The sequence below is a fragment of the Etheostoma spectabile genome, chromosome 21, assembly GCF_008692095.1.
Source record: "Etheostoma spectabile isolate EspeVRDwgs_2016 chromosome 21, UIUC_Espe_1.0, whole genome shotgun sequence".
Classification (NCBI taxonomy): Eukaryota; Metazoa; Chordata; class Actinopteri; order Perciformes; family Percidae; genus Etheostoma; species Etheostoma spectabile.
The window spans coordinates 19,639,989-19,657,563 of NC_045753.1; the positions used below are offsets into that span (position 1 = coordinate 19,639,989).

The 17,575-nt window shown below is 40.2% G+C and overlaps 1 protein-coding gene across 2 annotated transcripts in view; it reads left to right on the forward strand.

The window, feature by feature from the left end:
- The window catches only part of ngfrb (nerve growth factor receptor b), a 29,023-nt gene that overhangs the window by 9,743 nt on the left and 1,705 nt on the right, over window positions 1-17,575 (forward strand). For both annotated transcript variants that reach the window (XM_032502496.1, XM_032502495.1), the window contains 3 exons: window positions 14,979-15,219; window positions 15,951-16,111; window positions 17,062-17,575. The exon at window positions 17,062-17,575 is cut by the window's right edge and continues 1,705 nt beyond it. In XM_032502496.1, the coding sequence (XP_032358387.1) occupies window positions 14,979-15,219; window positions 15,951-16,111; window positions 17,062-17,405 (746 nt within the window). In that variant the 3' untranslated portion in view covers window positions 17,406-17,575. The remainder of the gene's footprint in view (window positions 1-14,978; window positions 15,220-15,950; window positions 16,112-17,061) is intronic.

Here is a 17,575-nt window from a genome sequence, read left to right on the forward strand (position 1 = left end):
TTACCTCCAAAACACGTCATGTTTTTATTTTTGTAAAACTTAAAACGGGGACATTAGCCCTAGAGCTGTCCCCCCCCGCAGCGTGAGTTAATAAGATAATTGTCCAGCTTGTATTTACGTTCATAAAAGTGCTCGTTTAGCTGCTGACAGACTCAGATTAATATTCTAAGTGTCTGACAACATTATGGAAAGGATTTCTAAAGAGCTCGACCTTTCTGTTAAAGATTTAGATCCTTTTTTAAAACATAAAAGTCCGCGAAATTGTGTTTGCTAAACCCACCAGACTCCATGTAAATAATCAGTGACTTTAGCATCGTAAAACACGGCTTTCTAAAACATCTCTGAGCAGCGCTGTCTCTGGCGGTCTGGAGCCTGCGGGTGTAGGGTGAGCGACCATCGGCTACGTTTTGTCAGTATTTTCTTTCTTTTATTCCAATTTCGGGTCTGTCAGTCACAGTGAAATCCGGGGACATTTCCGGGGACAGGTCACCAAAACTGGGGACTGTCCCCGGAAACCGGGGACGTCTGGTCACCCTACCCTAGGGGGCACAGCAACACAATCCACACTAGCCAAACGCAAGTAGCACATTGGAACTGACTGGCAAGCTAACTTATGCCACAGCCTGCCAAATTGAGAAAAGGCAAGCTGTGACATTAGGTGCTTAGCAAAGTTTCTTGCTTATTTCACCCGTAGTGTCCATACTCATTGATGCTCGGAACATGATATTGTGGAGCATTTCGCTGCCTCTTCGTCCATAATTTGTTTGCTGCTAAGAACTTGCAATGTAGCTATAACTATTATCAGACCACTACCGTCCCACCGGGAAAAGTCCCAACTCTTCTGATTGCCCCTCCGCTACTTCTGATATATACTCCAAAAGGGACATCTACATGATCCTGGTTATAATACATTGTGTGTCTCCGCTGTGGGCATGCTTACACTTGTGGTTTTATACCACAATTAAAGGGCTATATACAGACCTTCAAATGGACACAAGCAAGTTAAACATGGAAACATGCTAGCCTGGCTCCTAAATATCTTCTTGTGTTTGCAATTAGGGCAAACTGGCTCTTTATTAATAGGCCATTAAGTAAAAAATGTTTAACACTAATAACGCTAAACTCCATGCAAAGAGAAATGAATAAGGCATTCATGGGATTGTTCAGAAGGAAAAGAGAAATTCCACAACAGCATTGTTTTCTTTTAACAAGAGACTCAATTCACTTGTTCAGAGATGTATAATGTATTATTTATTTTTCAGTTTTTTAGTAAATGGCTGTGGGATGATCCTATCATAACACTGGGAAAGTGTATCATGAACTTCTGTGCAGGGCCAGCAAAGCTGAATGATGGAGTACATCGCCCAGGGTCATGATGTCCTGAATAGAATCTACGTAAGCCCATATTTTCTGTCCAGCACTGTGCGGACAGTATGATGCACTGGACATCCACATTGTCAGCCACATAATCGGATCATCTCAGTGCGAGACTATAGACACTGTTGGCCCATAGACCTAAATGCCACGCCAAAGCTTGTCTCATTATCTTCATGGACTCATCCCATCTACAGATACAAAGACCACACTCTTTCTGTGTTGAGGGTTTAGAAGGAGGTCATATCTCTGAACGGAGCTCTGAATTTCTTTTATATCATTGCACCCTGTGGGTATCACTCCAAATCACGAAATTCTTTATGACTGCAGTCACTGCTCATTCCAATGACCTGATAACACACAGATTAAATCAATGCTTTTGTGAAATGACAATAAAAGGAGTCTGTTGATCAGCCATGCAGTCTGTTGGGGCAGCGGTTTGAAGGATGTTGTTATCACAGGGGTGAAGACAGAGCAAAACTAAAGGAAGTCCTTTGTGTCTCTCCCATGATCTTGTTTGGCCTGTGAGGTCTTTCAGTTCAGCCCATGGGGCTACTTAAAGGAGCTAGTAATGAGTTAAACAGACAGTGAAACTTGTGTAGATTTGTCCTTCATGTACTTTTGTAAGTATTTATTCCAATTTTGGTGACTTTTATGCTTTGAGCTAAGTCAAACTGGAGGATTTATGTTATTGAAAGGCTTAATGGTCACATCCTTGTACATATCAATGAAAGTTGGCAGCTTGAGCTGGGCAGACACTACAGAATTAATTAAAATTAGGCTTGAATTTCCACCAGGTCAGCAATTCCTCAATCTGATGTCTCACACTTTTTTTAAATGTATAATCTGTAGGGAACTTGTTTAGAAATTACTAAATTAGCATTTTACATTTGGTCAGTCTTTACTGAGAATGGGCTGTAATAGTCATAAAACTGACTTTGCTGCAAAACATATAGTCCGGATCTTCACAGCTTTAATAGATAGCTTTAACCTTGCTTTCTATTCAAAAGTTTGAGGACGCAGTCATCTTGTTTGAATACAAGGACTAGGTCGACTGGGGTTTATTTTACGTTTAACACTTAGTGTAAGCACCACTATGTTGGGCAATAATGCATAAATGAGTAGGGTAAGGGATTACATATTTGACATTGTGTAACTAGCTTTTCCACTGTTACTTATCCCATTAGTTCCACAATTTGGGGATTGCCTTGTTGAGTGTCTTACAGGGAGTCTGATGGAAGATTGAAATCAATTTGGGCTAAGCGTTTAACAGAGAGACGTTAGCTTGGCACATAAGACTAAATGTGTTGAGAGATGGTCAGTGGATCAAATAAAAGAAATGAAACTCCCAGTTACACCAAAGTTGTTTTATTTACATATCTTAGCTGGCTTGCTAATATTAGCCACTGGTGCGACTACATTCAGGAATCAGCTGAGTTTAAAGGCTTCATTGTGAAGACAGGTCTTCTGAAGATCTGCTGTGTGCAGTCATGGGGCTTAGCTAGGTGTTGGTGGTCAGTAAATAAAACAGTGGACTTACTATATGTTAAACCACAGCGTCTGCTTTTTACACATGTTCAATACAGACAACTAGACATGTGGGTGGAAAGCTGGAGATGGGATGAGCAACAGAAATAATGGAATGAGCTTGGTAACCGGTCAATAAAACTGTAAATTTGAACAGAATGATAGGTTCTGGCCTTGCACATACTGTAGTTATTAAAACATATAGTGTAAGTAAATGGGACATACAAGATTAATATATCACAAAATGTCTGACCAGCTTTAGAATAACCAGGAAAATTACCACAAACAGAAAAGGTTATTTGATAAGCAAAAAAAACAAAAAAAACGTGTATTGATGTTTTCCTACCAAGTGCCCCACTGCTGTAACAAACATCTTCCATTGAGGATGGCACTTTAATGCAGCTTGATTAAACTTGTGGTTTTAAGAGAAGAGTGGTTGTAATGAAGGATGTAGAGATGATTCATCCAAGATCAAGATATTAGGAGCCAGAGCTCCAATACTAAAACATGACTAACGCAGTATACTTCATGATGAATGTGAATTTGCTCTGATTCCAGGCACACAGCTCACTGTGTATGGGCTTCATCATCATATGTTATTCCTCACGCTAACCCAATCATGTGCTCTTTATTTCTAATGTAATCTTTTTACCGAAGCACAAGCGTTATCAGCACTTACAAATCCGTAGTGCTGCCAGACGTCATTACCCATTAGTGTTGTGGAGGAGGGCGACACAGGCCTAAAGGCTAAATGCAGTCAGAAAGGTGGAGGGAGAGAGCAGAGAAGGCCACTGCCTTTGAAAAGACAAGTCGTAACTTGAGACATTGGAGACATAGTTTAACTGAAAGTGGAGGAACTAGAACATCACATTGACTATACTGTAGGTATACATTGGCAAGAAAGCTGGATTTACTGCAGTTATTGTTGGATTATATTTAAGGTTAGGCCTGTGGTGAATCTTCCCCTTTATGTGGATACAAGCTCAGCTCTTTCCACCCACACTTCCAAAGGGATTAGTGGTTTGTTTTGAATCTTACAAGGAAAAAAAAACTCCCTCACTTCATCTCTCTGATGGTAAAACATGCTTCTACCAACCACACTTTGTTGCGGTAGACCCACGGAGTTGAGGGGTCTGAAGGCAAGATGCTTATCTAAAGAAGTGTGATATGACTTCTACTCTTTTGCAGGCCGCCGAGCGAGGTCAGAGGTTAAAGGTCATGGGAGGCTTGTGTGCGAACAGGGTTCTTTGTGGGAAGATCAGGCATTAGGAGTTTCCTTTGGGGATATGCACAATATGGCATAATCCCCCAATCCTTTTAGGGGTCACAACAACACTAAGACAAGTGAAGTTGATTAGTGCTCTGTTAAATGCCCCTCAAAGTAACATCTGTGTTATAATTGGCTAAGACAAACCAATACTGTACGGGTCAACCTTGTCTGCCAGAAATTATGTATGCAAATAATTTGCAACTGCAAATATGTTTAAGAAAATGCAGTGCCGTCCAGATCACATTTTTCTGCTAACATGATGAGAAAAGTTTAATCAACGTACGCAGCAGGTTGCAAAATGAATTATTATTAAGTGTGCCCAGACACGTAGCACTTGGTTAAGTTTAGGAAATGAGCATGGTCTTAGTTTCATTACACAATAAAGTTGGCCGTGCATGAGGTAGGACGTGTTTATTATCTTTTAACTGATACCACAATCTTTCACTAACCTTAAGCAAAGTACTTTTGTTGACTAAACTTAAGCACATGCAGGACTCACCTCTGGTGTCCTGTATCACAGTCCTGAACTTTACACTCTTTGTAACTGTAACACTTCTTTCAACAACAACAAAAAAACCTTGCCTATGAACATAATTCAGGCTACTATTATGTTTGTTACCATAACCTAATTGAAAAAAACAAACAAGTTAATACTTTATAAATGCAATTCCTAGGAGACAGGGATGAAGAGATGCAGTATTTTTTTCTTTGCACAGAACACGACTGGGTATTAACCCTGTGAAAACCAAGCGTATTTTTTGCTCCTGTCACATTATGGGGTCATTTGATATCTATCTGCAAGTCTTGCATCTCAAATTACCAACAACAAATACATGTTTTGTGTGCAGTTTAACACAGTTATAATGGCATAAAACATAAAAAAGGAAAAATTTAACGTAGTTTAATGTGTTTTTAAAGCTTTGTGTAACTTTTTTATATTAATGAACGCCGTTATGTAGAACGAACATTACATGAAAGCCATTGCCGAATAAGTTTATTCAAAATTAATTAAGACTGTCAGTGACACAAAACTCTTTGTATTTCTCAGTATGGCTATTTTAAGAAAATGGTGATGTCTGGCGACTTTCACATGCAGAAACTCGAGTAAAGATAATTACCTCTTCTGAAGGGTTTATTTTTAAATCCTCCTTTGCTACTAGCAACTGCATGGAAAAAGGGTGGGGGCGGTGTGCAATTATGGAAAGCTTGTGTTATGTGGATGCAACAGTGTTGTCAATACTTATAATTCCTCATGGGGGCAACAGAAACTACATACTATAGCTTTTAAAAAATATTAAAAAAAACAGTTGAATCAGATAATACAACATTTCCCTAAGGGTACTTGTGTAATACATACAATACAGGACAAAAGAATTTTGGCTGAACATCATTCACACAAAGAATTATTAACATTTTTAGAATTTTAACACCAGGGGTTGAATATAAATCAGTACATTTACATAAGTACTGTACTTAAGTACAAATGTTAAGGTACTTGTACAGTGCTTTACTGGAGTCTTTTCTTTTCATGCCAATTTTTACTTCAATTCCACTACATTTCAGAGAGAGAGAGATACATACTTTTATCTCCACTACATTCAAATGACAGTGACATCTGATATTTTTGCATTGAATACTTTTACTATTAAAAGGTGCTGTCAGTGATGTTGAGTGACGTTACTTCTTGTTGATGTTCAAAGTATTTTCAAACAAAACAAGACCAGCTTGTCCCTCCTCATTCCGTCCCCTCCCTTCTGTGCTTCCGTGCACTAACCCCCCACCCCCACCTCCAAATTCTTCTTGTTGGTTATTGGTTGGAACACAGGAACACTGTTTGTGTATGCTTCGTGGTGCAGGTGAGCACAGATTGTTTTTTTGCCATTTGTAGACCCTGGGCTGTCTACAGAGACCGTGTTTTTTTTACAGTGTGTTCTGGGGACAGACAGCTCGCGGATAGTGGGGAGACGTTTGCTGAATGTGACAACAAATGTTGTAGCCTAAAACATGTGTGACATTGCTTAGTGAACCTTTTATACTTTAAGTACATTTTCCTAATGATATTTACATATTTTTACTTAAAGGAGAATTCCGGCCAATTTTTATGTTAATCTTGATCGCCATAAACATGCAAAATTAGCTAATTGAGCACTGCAGTAGTTATGACCAAATCAGTTACTATGTAACTACATGGACTTACCTATTTTTGAGGAGGAAATAAAATACAATTTCCGGGCGCTCGGGAATCATTGTCAGCTGCGGGAGGCGAGGAAGGTGGGACGAAGGCTGCCTGCCTGGCTAAGTGAACTAGCCTCCTACTCACCAACACCACATCAATCACACACAAAATGGATGAGCTACAAATACACACCGACCTGCTGCTTTATGATTTTCACAAAAGCCTGGCTGAGCACACTTATCAATAGTAGCTAACAGATAGCTCTAGCAGCTAACCAGGCAAGCAAGCTACCCACCGGCAAGATCAAGTGGAAGCTTGTACACGTAGCTGCAGCTACTCAGTGTTGCCTGCGCTGATTCAGGTCAGGGTTTTTTCAAATGAAAGTACTTGCATATTTATAGCGAACAATTCTCCTTTAAGTAACATTTTCAATGCAGGACTTTTACTTGTAACAGAGTATTTTAACAGTGTGGTATTAGTACTGTTACTTAAGTAAAGGATCTGAATACTTCTTCCACTTCCACCACTAGGCTGTGCTGTGGTTTGGTGCTGTTGTTTGCAGACCCAGTGGCGCAGTTGCTATGCATCACAGTAAACAAAGATGTCTACCTTCTTGTTTTTATCTACAACCGAGACAAGACTCTGACGAACAAAGCTTCTTCCCAGGGTAAAGGGTTTTTCTTTGGCGATCCCTTATACAAACCATGCTTTTTAAAACCTGCTGGAGGGATTTGGGGTTTTAACATGGCTAATAGAATTGGATACAGAGTAATGACTGTCAAGCCCAGAGAGAGATTTTTTGCGAATGCCCTATCAATAAGAATGGCCAGCCAATGCTGACACACTTTGACAAAGCCCTTTTACACCATGGATAAAGAAACTTGAATGAGAAATGCTTGAGTTTGACAGAGTAGTTGCTGCCTGCTCTTATCAGTCTTGGGATTTGGCTACAAGCCACAAGGCTAGTGGGAGACAGAGGTTTTCACTCTTCGAAGCCTGTTCCTCTTTGAGATTGTAGGCTACCCAGGATTGACTGTGCAAATGTGGGATGACCTATCACCCAGAGCCTGAGTTTCTGGTCCTGTGGCTGCAGGGGCAACAGGTTGAGGTTTGCAGCACACATGCAATTATATTTTTCATGCACATACATGCACAGAAAGGAAGTTTAAAGGATCACTCAAATGTGAGTCACAAAACATACAAAGGTTCATATGGATGCAGACGTGCGCCGATACTCCCGCTTCTGCACACAGATTGAAATCAATAAGAGACAGCATATGGAAGGATGAAGGTCAAGTGGGTGCAGTTAAGAGGAAGCAAAAGGGGGGAGGGGAGGGTGATTAGTCCAAGTGCATTTGGTTATTGAATTGATAGGTTAGTAGGAGGAGGGAGCTGTTTCCTTCCTGAGTTTGGTTGACCTTAACGATCAAAGGTTGCCCTCCAGAAATCAGAAAGCGTGATCTGCTACACAGCACTCAGGGCCAGACATGTTCAACTAAATCAAGACAGAGAGACAGGAAGGGAGAAAGTGGAGGGACAAAATGAGGGAAAGGGTTTTAGATTTAATTAAGCTAATGTTAGCTCTATAAATTGGTTGAAAATGCGATCGTTGGCAGATTTTTAAAACGTTTTTAAGCCAAGTCATTTTAAAACGGGAATCTTGTAAAATGGGTCTTGAATATGAACTTGATGGTTACATATTATACGATATCCTGCTAAATGACTGCATGTCCTGGGCAAAAATTCAGTATCCACATTAATAAAATACAGTATGTAGAAGTTCCAGTGTAGAGTTACTTAGTCTAATATAAATATGATATAGTAAAATGTAATGTTGTTATTTTGTTCCAACATAACCCTGTTTCGCTGATTAACATATTGGACAAGTAGAAAGAAGCTAGATTTATGCTATATTGTTCGCAACATTATGTTTCAGGTTTCACATTACAAGAGAAAAGGCTTTTAGGATGAGGATGAAAATAACTGATTGCTAGAGTGTAAACTTCCCTTAATCTAATAAAGAGCAGGAGAGAGTCCCTAAACTTTGATATAGTAGCCGACAGGACAAGCTTGGAATCTGTCATCATGTTTTACGTAACTGTAACTCCACATTATGAAATGCTCCTTGTCTACTGCCGGCTTATTACTGTAGGTTGCAAGCTGGATTTTCTAGAGATGCTAATGAGCAGCTTATGTTAGAACAGACATACACACAGTTTAATGTGTGCACACCACTTCAAAATGTGGATATTTCCATTATAGTTTCTGGACTATGATTGGACAATCACTTTGCATGGCAGGGGCTTAGTTAATGGTCAATTCCAGCAAGCATCTGACAGACAGATAAAGAGAGAAAGACAAATTGGAAATGGGATACAGAGGAAAATGCCATCGACATTTCTGATTTCCTTCATCCAAAGCATTACCACATCAATAGCTGTGAAAAGTCGACCAAGACCAGTCTGACTAAACAATTCAAAGTCTTCACAGTCACTCATTGTATGGCTATAGCTTGGTCTCCACACATCTACTGACTTATATCTCCATTGACTTGGGCTCCATGACCACAGCTGACCTTCTCTCTTTAACCCTTTTGCTCCCTGCTTCACACAGTACAAGCATTGTAACGATGGAATACGTTTTAAAGTTGACTGTGTCTCTTTCCGCGCCGTCATACAAGAATCGACCCCTTGTGGCGATGACTCAGTCTCCTATAGTCGCCTGCTATCCCCTAGGAATTTGCCCCTCAACATTCCAGGGGAACATTTTGGAAGCGATTTGGAATGAGTGGGCTGTTCTGGTCCAAGGGTGACGACAACACTTGCGCTTTCGCTCGTGCCATTCATTCTTTGCCAAAAGTTCGGTTTGGGGAGTCAAGGTTTTGTCCTCAAGAAGATTCACAGGATGTAATGGGGGGATTGTGTCTCTGCCAAGACTTTCTCTCAGTGATAATCATCTTTCTATCTGCCATAGCGGACTAGAGCTGAATTACTGCAATGTGGTGTAAAGAAGGAATTTTATGGAATTTTGCGTTGTTTGAGCCATTATTTCTGTCACAGTGAAAGCTGGTTTTGTAGTTCTTTACAATTTATACGTTTCAAAAGTCTTTGTTAAAATTCCAGAGATTAGGATTGTGTTATTCCACAAATGTGTAAAAGGGCTGGCATACAGTTAAATTCAAATACATGATATACTGTAGAGATGCCCTTTTCTATATCCTCTGCTTATTCATGATAATATTATGAATAATTGGGAACAATTAGGTATCTGGCTGTAATATTTACCCTATATTATATTTTTGGTTTGTATGTTTATTTGCACTTATAAATCTTAAAATAAAGAAACAAGAAGCAAAAGTAGGCTACAGCGGTTTGCGGCAGTAGCACATTTCAGAATAAAGAACAAAGTGTGATACTACCGTCTAATATGGCACCTATTATAAAGAGTGTATAAGTTGTAACTAATGGATTTATTAATGGTTAAATCATTTAGTAATGCTAAATCATTAAAGCTGCAGTAGGGAGTTCTGAGAAAACGTGGACTTAGCCAAAAAATTTGAACAAGCACACCTTACAGGTCCCTCCCCTTGCTCTCTGCTGCTCTACAGCCCCCCCCCCCCCCCAGCTCCTCCCCCACAGCGGAGCTTGCCGTGAACGCGCAGGCTAGTAGCAGGGCACACGTGCTTACCATCCTCATGGACCTAGAGGGGGATTATCTGAGGAGGGTATAGCTTATGTAAAAAAAAATTGCTTATTTAAAATTTGTTATTAAAGTGTTGTAAATTTTTTCAATAAAGGGTTTTAAAATTATTTTTTATGTAATCGTCACACTTTGTGTGAACAAAAGTAGCACGTTACACAATACATTACTGAATTACCTTGGATCAATTTAAAACAGTAAACTTTCAGTAGGAAGATGAATCAGTGAGGAAGCTCAATAAGCCAAGGAATAAACATATTAGAAATTATCTTAGGTTTTATTTTGCATATGGGTAAAATAAATCAGCTTTTTTTGCAAAGTACTACTGCACAAGGAAATCCTGAACATTTTGATTGGACTGAAAGAGATTCCTTCACGTGCCTCTGAGTCTGGGCCATGTCTGACTGTGAAGGAGCACAAAGAATGTGTGTCAGACATTTGATTTACAAATTCATCCTCAGGGGGAAGAAAACGTGTATGTAAAAAATAATCAAAAGTAGAAGTCTGCCTTGCCAAACGTTGACAGGGACAGCGCCAAAAAAGTAGTTTAACCATAGCTACAGTTATGTGACAACAAAAACACCTTTTGGCTAAATGTAGGATCGAAACAATATACTTATACTGAGGTGAAGGAGTTAGCAGGTAAGTAATAATCTTCACCTGCACAACAGTCCTGCCGTGCTACAAGCTAACTGTAAGATTTAGCAACAAGCTACAGAGTTAAATGAGATTTGCGCTATCACCAGTGTACTGTAACCATCAATATCTTAGTTGTGTTACGTGTCTTTAAAAATTAAACAAATCAAGCAGGGATACTTACATGTCGAGCAGAAATGTGGCTAACGCTAGCTCAGAATCGTGTTGAATCCTTCAGTAGGCGTAGCTCCCTCCACTGAAAAGCCGCTTCGATGTGACCCTCGTTTTATTTCGGGTGGTTTATTCTGTCTTTTTATTTCGCTTTCATCATCGGTCTCTTCTGTTTTCCGTCTTTGTTTTCTGAGCAGGTGTCACCGAGAAATTGGCAGTTTTCCTGAAAAGTTGTTTCTCCGCGATTAGCAAGCTGCAGTGCACTAGCAATCTTGAGTGTTACGCGCTGTGCGGGGGAGGGTGATGAGCAGCGCGTACACGAGTGATTGACACGCTAAGACAGTCTCTTGACTCTGATTGGCTGTTTCTGAAGGGAGCGGTGTGTTTTTTGCAAGTGGCGCGGAGCACAGAGAGGAGACACAGGAGCTTGATTTTTTCACAGATTACTGTCTCTATTCTACTGTCAGGACATAGTGACAGTTTAACAAATATGTAAAAAATACATTTTTACAAAAGTTACCTACTGAGCTTTAATAGCCTATAACAACTTTGAGATTGCAGATTGACTGATGGACTTATAACTACTTCAATTCTGAAAAAGGGCTGTAGAGGACCAAAATCCATTTAATGACCTATCAGGATTATGAAAAGTTACCAATCATCATAATAGTTGTATTGAGCAGTCAAGGATGTTGAGCTCGCAGAAAAGAAAAAGAAGAAGAAAGCTAAATGAGCAGAGAGAACAGATGTGGAGAGATTGCCCTGGTCGATAAAAGTGATGGAGTTACTCATCTGCACCTCGGGTTTCTCTGGTTGACATCACGAGTGCTGATCACATTCTGCCGCAGAACACACAAACACAAACACACACACCACAATGCCCCCCCCCCCACACACAGAACCCCCCCCCCTTAACCACAACACAACACACACACACACACACACACACACACGGGTGCGTTCAAACAGGAGCATGTGGGCAGATAAATGAGATGGGTCATGTAAGATGGGAAAAGGAGAAAGAGGGAAGAGACGGTGGATCGAAGAAAAACACAAATATTGAAAGTAGAGGGGAAAAAGAGGGCAACAACATTCTTCAAAAATATTCTTAATTCATCCCTTCACGTATTCTTGTTGTTACGACATGAATATTTAAAAAATGTTCATCATTGGTGAAGGTGTTTCAGGTTTGGCTGGGCATGTCTGCGGCTGTGCTGAGGTGACATGACATATAATGAAAATAAAAAACTTTCTGGTGTCGGAAGCCCTTCCTTTTCCTTTCCGTTTAACTCCAAAGCAAGTTTTAAAGTATATGGTGTCAAAACAGCAGCAACACCTGTTTGCCTGAGGTTGGAATGATGGGTTTAACACAGGCGTGGCTGCTTAAGAGCACCCCAAACATACATAAACACAAACACTCACTTTGAACACCAATTACACACACTCCCCCTGTGTACAGATACACTTGGATGAGAACACCAAGTTCTTTCTATATAATTACTCAGGTAATGCTGGCAAGTACACGTGTGCCTGGATTTCCAGTCGCACATTAATCATTAACGGACAAAGCCGGGAGGAAAATTCCAGTAATTTCATTAACAACCAAATAATGGTTAACAATAACTACAATAAACGGTTTGTTGAAGGAGTTACAGTTGACTGAACCTGTCATTGTGACAGCTCCACATCTTCCAGGTTTTATGATCCTAATGACAAGCTACGGACACATTTTGAGAGTTACACAGAGCATCCACGTTTGCACTCCTATCAAATGGAAACACCACATATGAAAGCACTGTGAGATCAAAGTGTGGATCTAATTATGATGTCTGTATACTCTTCATGCATATTCTCTCCTGACAATGCAAACAGTAGTAGTTCTATGTGATGAGCTGCATACTGTATCTCCTTTTTTCTTAAAACTCATATGTTTTTGTGCACTAATTTCTTAATATTTTTAATACAGACATTTATTTTAGATTTTTTAACAATCAGTTCATTTCTGATGCGCTGATGGAGATGATTTTGTACAAGTAGCTTGTGACTTAAGGGTACAGTATTAGGGAGTTGTGGCTGAGCTGATCATTAAATTGTCTAAACAATGCTAACTGTCTGACTGAAAGTAGCAGTCCAGTAACCACTGGGCTCTCTGCATAGTGGAAATAGAGGCCATCCGATGTAAGAGGTTGACTGAGTGGTTCAGTAAAGGCACTTAGAGCCCTGTTTTAACTGTTAATCATAGAGACAGGGAGAGCAAAGTAAGGAGTCAAGGGTATATAGATGGATGACATAAATGGTTAATGAACAAAAATGAATAAAAGATATAACCAGAAAGGTTATTCAACAATGATGTTGTGTAGGATAAGATAGGAGCAAGCAAAAATATGGCCAATGGTAAAATGGATAAAAGAATAATTGAAGTACGCACTAATTGAAGTGTGCCTAAGGCACACCTGTGCAATTATCATTCTGTCTAATCAACATCACGAAGTGCTCACTAACATAGATTTAGACAGATTTGTGAACAATAATTTAGAGAAATAAGCCTTTTTTGTACACAGAAAGTCTTAGATCTTTGAGTTCAGCCCATTAAAAATAGGGTCAAAAACAAAAGTGTTGCGTTTTTTAATTTTCTTAAGCATGATTTATGGTTCTGTGGAGGGTCCATGCAGAGCTTTCACCATAGCCTATGTAAGTGGCCTGATGTTTACTTGCGTGTTGGTGTGTACGTCGAGCTGGCATTTGTGTGTGTGTGGAGTGTGTAGTAGAGAGAGGGAGAAATGAGTAAGTGACAGCAATTAGCTTCAGAACGAGTAGTGAGTGACTTTAGAGTCATAGCGAGAGAAACAGTGTCTCCCCCGTGCTTTCTGGCCACAGTGGGAAATTTGTAGCAGGAAAAGTTAACCCTCTCCTTGATTTCATGTTGTTTATGGAGAAGCAAAACCAGCAAATGAGAAGGGGAAATGGGACGCTATCAAGCCCCATTGTGCGTTGGGATGACGTGTAGATACATTTTTCGTAAGATGCATGTCAGGCTACGGCATAGGGTCCGGCGTATATTGTGTCTCCACGTATCTATGTACGTATCCATGGGGTGACTTTTACGCAGAAGCATAAATCACGCTTTAGGCACTTTATTCACAAATATGATGTGGCAGAACCCTTGATATCATGTTTTTTATTCCACATTCTTCTTCTTCCCTGGCGCCTACATAACCTACAATGTAACTCAACCACCTTCAGTGCATTTGGACAACGTCTTTCCTGTTAGGCCTTAGAGTAAAACGACACCAACATCATCATATGACTTATTTTTAGTGAAATAAATCAATGGCTTAACAGGTTAAGGATTATGAATGATGGACATCCAGCATAATGTATTAATAGGATGTTCAGTATACTGGTGTTGCCGTAAACTACTTATCACATCCCACCCTTAGAATTCCTTCAGCTAAAAGCCCTACAGCTTCTCCGTGCCTTTATCTAAATAAGCTCTCATTAGGTTTTTAGAGGCCTTGGAAGCCTCCAGGTTTATTTCCTGTTGAGGATGTGAGTAAATGTAAAGAAGTGACAGACGAGGATTAGGATTTCCACATCCGCGGTGAGGAGCCAACATCACTGCTTAGCGCAAATGGTTGGAGTAAAGTGGGCAGGACTGGATGGACATACTTGCTCTTACCCATGTTAATGGCAACCTGGGGAGAGGGGGAAATGACCAAATGATGTGAGATGTAATGTGTGGGTGGTTGTGCTTGTTGTGTGTGTTTGCAGCATGTGAGGCATTTATGGTTACACTGGTTACGGTGGTCCATATCTTATCAAAACAAAGGATAGGAGCTTAAAGATTTATGATTTTTCTTACTGCCATATTTGTATCCACATTTAAATCTGGGATACAATTTTCCAACAATATCTTCAAGCTGGAACTATCCCAAATCTGCAGGGTATCAAAGAGTCTACTACAACATGTTTCTCCATCTGCTGCTACTGATAGTGGGGCAAACTATGGCCTGGAGGAATTTATCTTTAAGCTATCTTCTTTCATTTGAATAGCGACCAAGTCTCTTTCAGTTTATGTTTTGGTTTTACAGCCCTCAACTTTACTGTTTTGGTTAATTCTCACAGCTCCTACAGTTTACGAAGATGCAGCGTCTCCCACGCCCTTTTCGAGTAACTCCACACCCACCTATGAGGATTTCCCACCGGACAGCCTCCCACCAGAGGGTCCTACAGACACCACCACCACCACCACTAATGGTGATTCCAAAGAGCCGATCTACCATCTGAACGACAAACTCATCCCCATCTACTGCTCCATCCTGGCAGCTGTTGTAGTCGGTCTTGTGGCCTTCATTATCTTCAAGAGGTGAGGACAAAAAATAGATGATTTAAGAAACAAAAGTTAAAGCACACTGTAAAATACAGACCACTGCTAGATTACAATATCGTAGTTCAAATTTGCACTTTTTTTCCCAGACAAACAGGCAAGACAGATCTCAGAATGTTTTACTTGATGGGTTTTATTTTAAGATGTATCCTAATGTTAAAAAAACACAAAAAAGCAGAAATTCAAAAAGTGTCATGAAAGGTTTGAGTTAAAAAAAAACTAACACAAAAAAGTTTCATATTTAATGAAACCATCTGCTGCTTTCCTGAATGAGAGCGCACAATAATATATGGTTTGATATATGAGGTCACAATATGGTCTATTTACTCTCTTCATATATATTTGAAATCTATGCAGTTCACCCCAAACACAAAAATACAAATAATTCCTCTTACCTTTAGTGCTATTTACAATCTAAATTGTTTAGGTGTAAGTTGCCGAGCGTTACAGCCAGATATTGGCTGTAGAGAATGAGATGGCTGCCTTCTCTTGAATATAATAATACTAGATGGCGCTCGGCTTGTGGTGGTCAAAGTGTTTCTTTCCAGAAATTATTACCCAAATTACTCAAGATAATCCACAGACCTGGTTGTAAGCAGTTTCATAAAAGGAACTATTTTATTTATTTTTATTTCCTAATGAAAGAGTTAGTTTCTTTAGTATTGTTGATTTCCTGCTTTTTTCCTTTTCTCTGACTTATTGTCACTCAGGTGGAACAGCTGTAAGCAGAACAAGCAAGGAGCTAACAACTGCACAGCCAACCAGAACCAGACGCCGTCACCTGAGGGAGAGAAGCTGCACAGTGACAGTGGCATTTCTGTGGACAGCCAAAGTCTGCAGGAGCAGCAGGGCCAGACTCAGGCCCAGACAGGTAGCACACTGATGCCTGTACCTAAACAGAGGCCCTTCCATTAATAACAACAAAAGCAATAGCCCTGATTTATCAAACTATCACACTTAAATTGGGCGTAAGCACGTTTCAGAACAAAAGTCAGTGTTTATCTGGTGCTGGATACCTCTGGTAATGAGATCTTCTCCTCCACAAATAAATCTGATGGGTTACTTATGTAAATGTACACACAAAGACTGCCCCCTAAGCCACCGTGCCAGTTGAAAGTAAATAATTTTCCCTCAGGAATGAAACGTCTTATAGCTTCATCTGAAATACGACCTTTCAAATGTACTGTGGCAAATCAGCAGACACGGATTAGAACCCTGACAGAGCTACAGTACATTGTCTTTTTTGACAAAATGTGCTCCTGGCATTTTCCAGTCCTGCCCTGACAAACCAGTTTGAGAGAATTCAAGACTTTTAAAACCACCTGCTTGCCCAGATTATGGAAGAAAACAAAGTGGTGCAAGCAGGAGAATTTAGCAGCGCTATCTCTAGGTATAATAGGTGGAATGTGCGAAAGCATTTTCGGTGCTAAACAATCATTGCTGTTGACAGTCAGACGCATATTTTCCTGTCATTATGTTTTAATGGAACTTGTTGGCCAGAGAGGCTATTGCTGCTAATGCCATGCAGCTACCCAGTTCTTTCTTTTTACACTGTTGCAGGAAATGTACACTCCATCCCTTCCTTTTTAGGTAGAATCCTTAATGTGTTATTACATTACTCAGTCATAGATTTCTCAGAATGTTCCTTTTTTGTGAACCAGTCTTTCATAAAAAATGTTATGTTGAAAGATCTGAGATTTTGTGAGAAGATGTGACCATATTTAGATTTAGTACTTTTTTTAACATCACACACCATGCTGAACATACCTAAATAATATAAATTCAGATAATAAACTGTCAACTTGTTTTCCCTCTCTGCAGTTGTCACCATGGATGAAGATCCTTGTTTGCTCCTTCCGCTCCACACCAGAGAGAAAGTGGAGAAGCTGCTGTTCAGGGGCAGTGAAGGAGACGACTGCAACCACATGGAGGACAGTGACTGGTGCAATCTGGCGGGCCTCCTGGGTTACGAGGAGGAGCGGATCGCCACCTTCCAACAGGAAGAGCATCCTGTTCGCGCGCTCCTGTCTGACTGGGCAAGCAAGGACTGTGCCAGCATCGACACACTGTGCACAGCGCTGCGCAAAATTAACCGCGATGACATCGCCCAGAGTCTGGCGCTGAGCCCGAATGTTGCGAAGCCTACCGCCACTTCTGTAGTGTGATTTGAACTTAAAAGTAAGCAAACCTTGACCTTAATATTCTTCCATGGCCTCCCTCACGCCACATAATCCTAGCAGTCAAATATCATGAGTTCTGAAGAATCATGCTTAATCAAGGAATAAAATGCCAGAAATACAAAAACTGCATGAATATCAACATACTTAATAAAGCC